The sequence below is a fragment of the Caretta caretta genome, chromosome 6, assembly GCF_965140235.1.
Source record: "Caretta caretta isolate rCarCar2 chromosome 6, rCarCar1.hap1, whole genome shotgun sequence".
Lineage (NCBI taxonomy): Eukaryota > Metazoa > Chordata > Testudines > Cheloniidae > Caretta > Caretta caretta.
The window spans coordinates 66,478,122-66,489,567 of record NC_134211.1 but is presented as its reverse complement, the minus strand read 5'-3'; the positions used below and the strand labels follow the sequence as shown (position 1 = coordinate 66,489,567).

Genomic DNA, 11,446 nt, shown 5'->3' with positions numbered 1-11,446 from the left:
TACCCTTGATATCAGCAGATCTTTGATTGCGTGGGCTACTTGCATCACAGCAGCCCCCACAGTAGATTTGCCCACTCCAAATTGATTCCCAACTGACCGGTAGCTGTCTGGCGTTGCAAGCTTCCACAGGGCTATCGCCACTCGCTTCTCAACTGTGAGGGCTGCTCTCATCTTGGTATTCATGCGCCTCAGGGCAGGGGAAAGCAAGTCACAAAGTTCCATGAAAGTGCCCTTACGCATGCGAAAGTTTCGCAGCCACTGGGAATTGTCCCAGACCTGCAACACTATGCGGTCCCACCAGTCTGTGCTTGTTTCCCGAGCCCAGAATCGGTGTTCCACAGCATGAACCTGCCCCATTAGCACCATGATGCATGCATTGGCAGGGCCCATGCTCTCAGAGAAATGTGTGTCCATGTCCTGATCACTCACGTGACCGCGCTGACGTCGCCTCCTCGCCCGGTATCGCTTTGCCAGGTTCTGGTGCTGCATATACTGCTGGATAATGCGTGTGGTGTTTAATGTGCTCCTAATTGCCAAAGTGAGCTGAGCGGCCTCCATGCTTGCCTTGGTATGGCGTCCGCACAGAAAAAAGGCGTGGAACGATTGTCTGCCATTGCTCTGACGGAGGGAGGGGCGACTGACGACACGGCTTACAGGGTTGGCTTCAGGGAGCTAAAATCAACAAAGGGGGTGCCTGTACATCAAGGAGTATTTCAGGCAGGACTTCACGGAGGGTTCCAATAAGAAATGGTGCACCTAAGTTATCGTTCTTATTGGAACAAGGAGGTTAGCCTGGCCTCTGATTGATACATGGCTAGATTTACCTCGCTGCACCTTCTCCGTGAGTGACTGCAGTGTGATCTAGAAGAATGAGTCCCCTAGACAGGGGAGGGGGGGAAGCAAATGAGTACAAAACAGATCTGGTCTATTTCTTGTTTTGATCCACTCCATCTATCTTTTACATCTTTGGCTGGCAGCAGACGGTGCAGAAGGACTGCATGCCATCCACATCTCATGGCTGCTCGGCAGAAGATGGTACAGTACAACTGCTAGCAGTCCGTATTGCCTGCCCGCTCACCATAAGACGGTTCAATAGGACTGACTGCAGGACTAAAGAGAATGACCTGGTCAAGTCACTCCAAATTTAGTCCCTGCGCCCATGTCTGCCCAGGCGCTCCCAGCCGACGTGGCCAGGAGCACCTCGGACATGACGATGACGGCTACCAGTCGTACTGTACCGTCTGCTGCCACAAGGCAAGGGGTTGCTGCTACTGCGTAGCAATGCCGTACCGCGTCTGCCAGCACCCAGGAGACATAGGGTGACGGTTACCTGAGCGGGCTCCATGCTTGCAGTGGTATGGCATCTGCACAGGTCACTCAGGAAAAAAGGTGCGAAATGATTGTCTGCCCTTGCTTTAACGGAGGGAGGGAGGGAACGGGGGCCTGACGATATGTACCCAGAACCACCTGCGACAATGTTTTAGCCCCATCAGGCATTGGGATCTCAACCCAGAATTCCAATGGGCAGCGGAGACTGCGGGAACTGTGGGATAGCTATCCACAGTGCAACGCTCCGGAAGTCGACTCTAGCCTCGGTACTGTGGAAGCGCTCCGCCGAGTTAATGCACTTAATACACTTAGAGCATTTTCTGTGGGGGGACACACACTCGAATATATAAAACCGATTTCTAAAAAACCGACTTCTATAAATTCGACCTTATTCCGTAGTGTAGACATACCCTACGAAGCATACAGTGCTTACTTTATTTTTTATTACAAAAATTTGCGCTGTAAAAAAAAATGTTTCAGTTCACCTCATACAAGTACTGTAGTGCAATCTCTTTTTCATGAAAGTTGAACTTAAAAATGTACAAAAAATAACTGCATTCAAAAATAAAACAAAATGTAAAACTTTAGAGCCTACAAGTCCACTCAGTCTTACTTCTTGTTCAGCCAATCGCACAGAGAAAGACGTTTGTTTACATTTGCTGGAGATAATGCTGCCTGCTTCTTGTTTACAATGTCACCTAAAAGTGAGAACAGGCATTCGCATGGCACAGTTGTACCCTGTGTCGCAAGATGTTTACGTGCCAGATGCGCTAAAGATTCATATGTCCCTTCATGCTTCAACCACCATTTCAGAGGACGTGTCCATGCTGATGACAGGTTCTGCTCGATAACGATCCAAAGCAGTACAGACCAACATGTTCATCATCTGAGTCAGATGCCACCAGCAGAAGGCTGATTTTCTTTTTTGGTGGCATCAGAGTGTTGCTCTTTTAAGACTTCTGAAAGCAAGCTCCATACCTCGTCCCTCTCAGATTTTGGAAAGCGCTTCAGATTCTTAAACCTTGGGTCAACTGCTGTAGCTATCTTTAGAAATCTCACATTGGTACCTTCTTTGCATTTTGTCAAATCTGCAGTGAAAGTGTTCTTAAAACGAACAACATGTGCTGGGTCATCTGAGACTGCTATAACAAAATATATGGCAGAATGCAGGTAAAACAGAGCAGGGGACAGACAATTCTCCCCCAAGGAGTTCAGTCACAAATTTAATTAACGCATTATTTTTTTAAACGAGCATCATCAGCATGGAAACATGTCCTCTGGAATTGTGGCCAAAGCGTGAAGGGGCATATGAATGTTTAGCATATCTGGCACGTAAATACCTTGCAATGCCAACTACAAAAGTGCCATACAAAAACCTGTTTCACTTTTGGGTTACATTGTAAATAAGAAGCAGGCAGCATTATCTCCTGTAAATGTAAGCAAACTTGTTTATCTTAGCAATTGGCTGAACAAGACATAGTACCAAGTGGGCTGGTAGGCGCTGAAGTTTTACATTGTTTTGTTTGAGTGCAAGTATTTTACAAAAAAAATTAGTAAGTTGCAGTTTCACGCTAGAGATTGCACTGTAGTACTTGTATGAGGTGAACTGAAAAATATTATTTCTTTTATTATTTTTACAGTGCAAATATTTGTAATCAAAATAATATAAATTGAGCACTCTGCACTTTGTATTGTGTTGTAATTTAAATCAATATATTTGAAAATGTAGAAAGCATCCAAAAATATTAAATTTCAGTGGATATTCTGTTGTTTAACAGTGTGATTAAAACTGCGATCAATCAAGATTAATTTTTAATCAAGATTAATTCTGAGTTAATCGTGTGAGTTAACTGCAATTCAACAGGCCTATTATCAACTTGAAAACCAACACAGAGAAGACACCTTGTTGGACATTTCTGCTGCTCATATTACTGACACTTAGATTCCAAGGTGGTAGCCCCCTTAGCATTTCTTTACATTGACAGCTTTACAAGTCTGCCTGCTAAGTCATGACTTGCCCCATTTGACAGATCCTACCCCTTTATACACAAAGGTGAAATCCTGGCCCCCTTGAAGTCAATGGCAAAACTACCACTGACTTCAGTAAAGCCAGGATTTCACTTCAAGTGTCAATTACGTGGTCCAAAATTATGTCACCTAAAGTAAGTTGATAGCTGCATGAAAATATCAAGTATTAATCTGTCTTTAATGACACCTGTATACAAAGTTAAGTATTTTCCTTATCTGTAAAATGGAGAAGAGGGCCAAATTCATCCATGGTATTACTCTTGAAATTAATGGAGTTACAGCAGGGATGAATCTGACTCAGAGGTTAAGCAAGAGGCTTAAGGTTACTAAGGGAGCTGTGTCAGCAAAGGCTTTACAACAACTCAAGAGTTCCTGGCTGTAAGACCCTGAGCTCAGTCTATCAGACCATTCAAGATTACAAACAGAAAGGGACATAGTTTACAAACAGAAAGGTATCAGTCTCCATTTGTTGATGAATTGGGCTAGCATTAAATTAAAAAGGACAGATGCTCACTGATTGGTCCACAATTTTCACATCAAATCTGAGGCCTGGTGTTCAAAGAAGACAAAGAAAAGGGAGCAGATGTTTCATCTTAGGTCTGGATCTGAAAGACCTCTTTTTATGCTGGGTTTGAAATGAAGCTGGGGGTTGCTGTTGCTGACATCTCATATTTGAGGAAAAATAAGCAGACAATTGAGGGTAATATTGCTCCAATATCAAAAAGGTGTAGACTGTCCTTTCTGAGCCAGGGTTAAAGACCCAGAGAGTTAGCAGTGGATCTAATTTCCTTTAATTTCTCCAACAAGTTGTCAGTCTTATTGCTGAAAATATCTGCCTTTCAAAGGGGATGGTCTTTCACCTTAACTGTAGCGTTTGCAGCCAGAGAAGACGAAGGGAGTTAAGCATGCCTCCTCAAGTTAACTGTGGATGCAAGTGCTATGGTGAAAGAGTCTGAAACATCAAAAGATGCTCTGAGGGCATGCTTTCCCATGTTCTGTCCTACCAAAATAGAATTAAGCCAGCATTTTATCATCTGGCAAATCTTGGACAAAGAAAGCCAAGCTTTCCCACAAGTGGAGTTGGTAATGGGTCACCACAATTAAACTCCCAAAAGCAGAGTGAGTTCCGCCAGACCTAAACCTATTACTGGCAGTACACAACCAGGAAATTTGGCACAGGACGCGTATGAAAGTAAGAAAATCCTTCAGGGGGAATCTGATACTGTTAGCCTATTTCCAAGAAAGCAGACAGACAGGAAGCAAGAGATAACCAGCCTTAGGCTGCAAAAGACTATCCAAGAATAGGAAACATCACCTTATTCGTGGACGTAGCACCAAGAATGTCAAAAACTCAATGAGTGGTTTTCCTCCACAGCCACAATGGAACTTTTGAGCATCCTCCGAAAGGGAGAAAGCAGAAGCTACACTCATGTGCTCATCAGGTGACAAATCACATTCAATATAGATATCCATTTGTTCCTGCTCAAAAAAAGGGAGTAGTCTCCTTATCCTCTTCTTCGGAAAGCATATCAGGTACAACTGTCGAAGCTGCCAATGGGTCCAGAGGAACTAGATCTGAGGACTGTTAACTGGATCCATATCAGATGAAACACCAACATCTCTCCATCCATAAATGATCCAAAAATTCATGAAGACCACAATTGCCAATCTCCAGTAGCGGAGATTCAGAAACACACAGGAGGAGCAAAAGGATCATGGGGCATACCCCAGGATGAATCAGGTTTCTTAATTCTTCCTTTGTCCTCCTCTTAAGTAGGATCCAACCTCAGATCCATTATGAACCACACCAGAGACAGCAATGGAACCATATGGTGGAGAGAGATAAAAGGTAAGAAAGATCTCCCTAGAGATCCCATACAAGTCTTAGAAAGTGGTGGCATAGATGGATCTGGAGAAAGGAGAAAAGCAGAGGAAATTTAGTCTCTTTTCAGAAGCAGCAGCAGATTGTTTCTTCTTCATCACCAACTTCGTGTCAGATCTAAGGAACACTCAAACACAAGAAGGTGCACATCAGTCACCACTGTTAACATCCTCTTTGGATCTGAGGATAGTCCTGGAACAGGAGTGGAGGATGGAACTGGTGCCATAAGCCTGGAGAGTATCAGACCAGAGAAATACACAGGTCCACAACTTTGGACTTTGAAGTGGAACCCAGAACCGATTTGGGTTTCAAAATCAGAAGCACAGAGGCTATGTCAGAATTGGGTGGCTCCAATAAGTTGGACATTTAGGATCTTGCACTGCTAATGCTAGCCACGTTCACCCTCAGCTTTTTCAGAACCAATACAGTTGGAACTGAGATGGCTCTAGGTTCCTTAGCAGGCAGTCAGCTCTTTTCTACCAACGGTGCCTTTGAAGCCTTGAAAGCTTTAGTCAAAGGATCAGGACCGACAAAGATCCCAACAACCTGGAACCCTTACACAAGTTAGCCTTGCTATATGGAAGTAACCAGAGCTGAAACAGGGCTCTTGGTCTTTGGATCCCATGAACCTTCAGAACAAGACAGTGTAAGCAGCAAGAGCTTCTTAAAGCAGCAGTTTTAGTCTGTTCCGCCAGTTCTTGCATGCTCTGGGTGTGAAAAATCTGGTAAGCAGTACACCCGAAAAGAGAGTAGGAAGGCAGCTGGGAATGAAGCACATCTCATGAAGCCCAGCTACTGCTTCTGCTGTTCCACCATCACTGGACCCAACCATATGTACTATCTAAAGGGCCTTACCAATTTCACGGTCATTGGATTTTAAAAATAATAAATTTCATGATTTCAGCTATTTAAATCTGAATTTTCAGTGTTGTAATTGTAGGGGTCCTAACCCAAAAAGTAGTTTTTGGGGGGGAGGAAGAGGAGGAGGATTTAAAGGTTACTGTAGAGGGGGTTGGGGTACTGCTATCCTTACTTCTGCGTTGCTGCTGTTGGTGGCACTGCCTTCAGAGCTGGCCAGCTGGAGTGTGGCGGCTGCTGGCCAGGAGCGCAGTTCTAAAGGCAGAACTGCTGCCAGCAGCAGCGGAGAACTAAGGATGACATGGCATGGTATGTTGCCACCCTTACTTCTGTGCCGCTGCTGGTGGGGCACTGTCTTCAGAGCTGGGCACCCAGCCAACAGCCACTGCTTTCCGGCTGCCCAGCTCAGTAAGGGTGGTAACACCGTGACCCCCCCAACCCCTAAAATAACCTTGCAACACCCCTGCAACTTCCTTTTGGGTCAGGGCCCCCAATTTGAGAAACGCTGGTCTCCCCCATGAAATCTGTACAGTATAGAGTAAAAGCACACAAAAGACCAGATTTCACGGGGAAGACCAGGTTTCATAGTCCCTGACACGTTTTTCATGGCCGTGAATTTGGTAGTGTCCTAACTATCTATACCTAAAACTACCTTAATATTAAAAGCTATACTAAGAACTTCTGTCTGGTGCAGCAGTTGGAAGGAACTGAGGTGGTAGCGGATGCAGTGCCCCCTTATATAGCCTCCCTCTCGGAAATGCTAAGGGAAGGCGTAGGAGGGGGCACATGTGTGCTCTAATAGGCACTACATTTGAAGAAGGTTCTACTGTTAGGCACCACCTGGTGGTGCAACACTCATCGGTGGGAATATGAACCTGATATTTCAAGGGAAATTGTGCTATATTTGTATATTGGTATTAATGCTGCTGGGTTATTCTCAGGATAGTCAGAGCATCTGTATGGTTTTTTTGTTTGTTTTGTTTTTAAACCAAAGTTAAATTGTAGTGCCCTGCACAATGGGGCCCTGATCCATGACTAGCGCCCCTTATTGCTTCCAAAACAGATACATATTTTTCCTTTAATTTGTACCACAGTGAAATGTATCCCATAATAAGAACAAAAGTACTTTATGTGCTGTTATAGCACACCACACCAAATTTCCACCAAAGTTTATGGGACAGTTAACCAAAAGATCTCATGACCAATATATAGTTAATTCACTTCCTCACTGTACTGACATGTCAATAGTATGTATTCAACAAGCCCAAGTTTCCACATGTTCAGAGAATAAAATAATTTAGAATGGTCAGAGAATGTCAAATATGCATCAAAATAGTTTATGCGCTGTAGTCATGTTGGTCCCAAGATATTAGAGAGAGAAGGTGGGCAAGGTGAAGAAGAGCTCTGAGTAAGCTTGAAAGCTTGTCTCTCTCACCAACAGAAGTCAGTCCAATAAAAGATATTACCTCACCCACCTTGTCTCTCAAAATAGTTTACACAATCAACTGTAGCAACTCTTTTCTAACTGTATTTTGAAATAACCCTGTTCTTGTATGTTGAAAGAAAAAAACACTTAAGGAAGAGACATTCTATATTAAGAATTCTGCAGCGCTATTAGGGATTACTTTATTCTGAAATCCATTCCAGCAAATAGCATTTCTTCCTTTTCTGTATACTAGTGACGTCAATTCCATGTAATGCTTTGAGATTTAAAAAGCCTAGAAACATCAGAAATATAAGTTTTCAAACACTAACTGATTGTTTTAATAAATATGTTTACAGGAATCCAAGGGGAAAAGACTTAAGTTCATAAGCACAACACAACCATAACCAGAGAACATCCTAGAGGATATTGATCTTTGTATATTCACAAAAACTAGAATCATCCTCTAAGTGGGTGGAAAACAGCTCAGTAAAACTAGTCTCAATGGTAAACCACATTAATAACTTAAGTAACATGTGCAACAAGAAACAGGCAACACTAGCATAAAAACTTTACAGTCAGTGTTGCATTCTGAAAGGGGGGGGGGGAATCAGTTATGAACCTGCAGATATCCAATCTTGTGCACTCACTACCAAACATAAATGAGTGATATAAATTCTCAACTTCCTTAAAACCAATTTCCAAATAAATCAGTAATCCAATAATTTACACACTTAAGTACTATTTACCCAACCAATCCATATTTGCTTAACATTCCAATTTAAATTTTACCAAAGTCTTGTCCACCCAGATCTTCATTCAACTCAGTTTCTCTAGGAAGCAAGTGCACAAGCATTCATCAAATTCATTATCATTTAATAGGCAGGTATGTAGAGCAATCCTACTGGCTGAGTGTGTTCTGCTAAGCAGAGATCTAGCTTCAGTTTCATAATCTGTTGGGGTGTTGAGCAAAATACCAAGTGCGGAGAGCAGTTTGTGTCTCAGTGACATTTGCTTGGCATTAAAGATCAGTTCAACTTGCTCTGCTACAATACCATTAGGGACAGAGATGGGAAGACTGTATTAGAGGGAACAAATAAGGCCTTGAATTTTTAAGTTCAACCAGCTCTCCTTTCCCCCCCTTCTCTCTTCACTCCCACCCTGGAGTTCATAGCATCAAATTTCATCAGCATCTGGAAGAGCCCACGAAGAAGGTGGTGGAGGAGGGGAAAAGGGTGCCATTGGGGTAGTATCAAGCGGCAGTCACACACGTTGAGCAAAAACTAGTCTGGAGGAGGTTGGAGTGTGCGTGGGTGTGTGCAAAAAACCAAAACCCAAACTAAACCACAACAGAAAATAATATTAGATCTCAACCCAAATAAAGAAAAGCACACTTTAAACATACAAACTCAAAGGGATGAAAAAGGGCAAGTTAGGAGTCGGACCACATCTGCACTCTTCCGTTAAGCCCATATAGAGGAGTTAAAAAGCCTCTGTGGACATTTGTTCTGGTTCCTGACCCGGAACAGATATGTTCAATAAAATGGCATGCTGTATGACACTCCAAAAGAATTTGAGCCCCCAAATCAAATATATACATTTTTAATATTTGAAATATTTACATGGCGGAACCTTTACACGATCCCATTTGTTAAGAACAGTGTTTTCAAATGTCCTCTTAAGATGCAAGAATCTAATAACTCAAGGTCACAGTTATGCTTTCTAAACAGGTCAACCTGTATCCTTCAGTTAAATACAGTTACACAGATACTTGAACAGCTGTACTTAATTTGTTTGCTATTAAGAATTGTGTTTAAAAATTAAAAATGTTTGAGATTTTGTTTTGCTCCCTGGAAAACGTTCATCCTGCAATCAAGACGGCTCATCGCACATCATCAGTGCCTTTTTACCTGGGTATGAGATAAAAAATGCAGTGTACAGTACATCTCATCATTTATACCGCATCAGCTTGTTTATAAAAATCCCATACAGACAAGGCAGGAAAATATCACCCTCTTTCAATGACGATACAGACTGCTTACAGTACAAAAAAAGAAGGAAAACAAAACCAGGGCTGGTTTGATAGTAGACATAAAAACAGACTTCTACATTGTTTGAAAAAGTATGATTTAGTTTTATAAACGGCTATGGTTAATTATATCCTTCAACCTTTTCTTTCCCAAAATGTCCTAAACTGGCATATTAATTTCTCTGCTAAATTCTAAAAAAAGGTGTTTTAAAAGTAATTTCTTAAAAATCAGATCTTTGGAGGTAGGAAGGGCTAGCAGAGAAGGGCTAAAATGAAATAATTGTGCACAAAACATCTGAGGTAAAAAAGCATTAAATAGTGCTCACTGAAGTCCTGTCGTCAACATAACAGAATAAGAAGCATCCTGCAATCTACTCCCTTTATGGGAAGGTTGAGCATCTGCAGGAGGGATTCTGGCCAGTTTCACAAGGAATTCTAAATTGGCAAACCACCACCATTTTTCCTGCAGGTTCACATACAATGAAAAGCTTAAGGCCACTCCTCTCCCTAAGTCAGATGGGGGGGGGGCAAATCAACAGTCGCAGGCACGCTCACACGCATACTGTGAAAGCCAAGAAAGTCGCTCCATCCACTTATTCTATTTTTACAATTCTAATTTCAATCCTATTATGATCGTTCTTTAAATTAAAGGGGGGGAGGGAGAGAGAGAGGATGATACACTTTCAGTAAAATCAATTATCTTGGTCTGTATGATATAGTTCCACATTAAGTGCAAATGTTTTGCAAAACAAGGGAGTCTTTTTAATATTTACAAGGAACAGATTTGCCGAACAAGATCACCAGAGACTTGTACAGTAGCTGCATCTTATAAAACATACCAATAATTGTACCTGGTGAATTATAAAGAGAACCAATGCAGGATTCATATAACCATAACCGAGAGGGGGCAGAGTGGCCTCAACAGAGCAGAGGACAAATTTTTTTTTCACATTTTCTACATAAAAAAATACAGGTCTCACAAGTGTCTCCGAGGACAGAGAAAATTCAAAGTTCTTGAATGATGGAAAAGGAAAACAAAAACAAATGGAACCCTAAAAGCAAGGAGAGTGCTTTACTTCACTAGACCGATTTTCTTGGCTTCTGTTTCGTATATCAATAGCCTCCACATTTTGACTATAAACACTTCCGCTTCTTCATCTAGTACCTACAGGTGGGGGAAAAATATATATTAGGTTATGGTGGATTTCTAGGTAGTGACACTACAGTTAAACTTAGCAGAAAGACTTATTACTTTGGTAGTGTTCATAGGAAAGAAACGTCTGGGGAGCAAAATAAATTGAGTTATAAAGTTATTTTCCATCATTAAGCAGCAATATTAAGTTGTTCCTGGAAAAAGTTGTATGTATTATTGTCAAATGGTGGGTGATATGATCCTAGTACGCAAAACTAAAAAGCTTTTGAATTTTTCAGTAATGCATTATATAAAGTTTAACAAGTATGGCTAGGGTCCTCTGATTTGCACAAGCAGATTGCAATCACTTCACATATTTTAGTTTGAAAGTGAAGTGAACCCAAGGTATCTTATTTCATTAAGTTGACTTCATGTCGTATGTACTTATTTTTATTATAACTCCAAGTAATCAGTGCTACATTTAGTCATCTAGGGAAGGCCATATTTTATTCACAAATTAGGGATAGGGCCAACTGAAACTCTGGATGTGAACCCTAAAGTTTGGGAGGATGGGAGTGGAAGTGTCAAAAGTTCTGATCCATATCTAAACTTTGTGGCTGACTCCTATATCTTTAGGATGGGCCAAACCAAAATATATGTTTTTCTGAGCCTCCCTCTGAAATTTGGAACTGTTGTAATCTGGATCCAAATTTTGTGACTAAGGGTTCTCTCTGCAAGCTATACAAGCAGTGGCACAGATAGTTC

General features: G+C 41.8%; 1 protein-coding gene across 3 annotated transcripts in view; it reads right to left on the bottom strand.

Annotated features, from left to right (window-relative positions):
- Window positions 1-9,106: 9,106 nt before the first annotated feature.
- Window positions 9,107-11,446, bottom strand: part of RBM25 (RNA binding motif protein 25) — a 40,494-nt gene continuing 38,154 nt past the window's right edge. For all 3 annotated transcript variants that reach the window (XM_048852646.2, XM_048852644.2, XM_048852648.2), the window contains one exon: window positions 9,107-10,714. In XM_048852646.2, coding sequence (XP_048708603.1) covers window positions 10,622-10,714 — 93 coding nt within the window. In that variant the 3' untranslated portion in view covers window positions 9,107-10,621. The remainder of the gene's footprint in view (window positions 10,715-11,446) is intronic.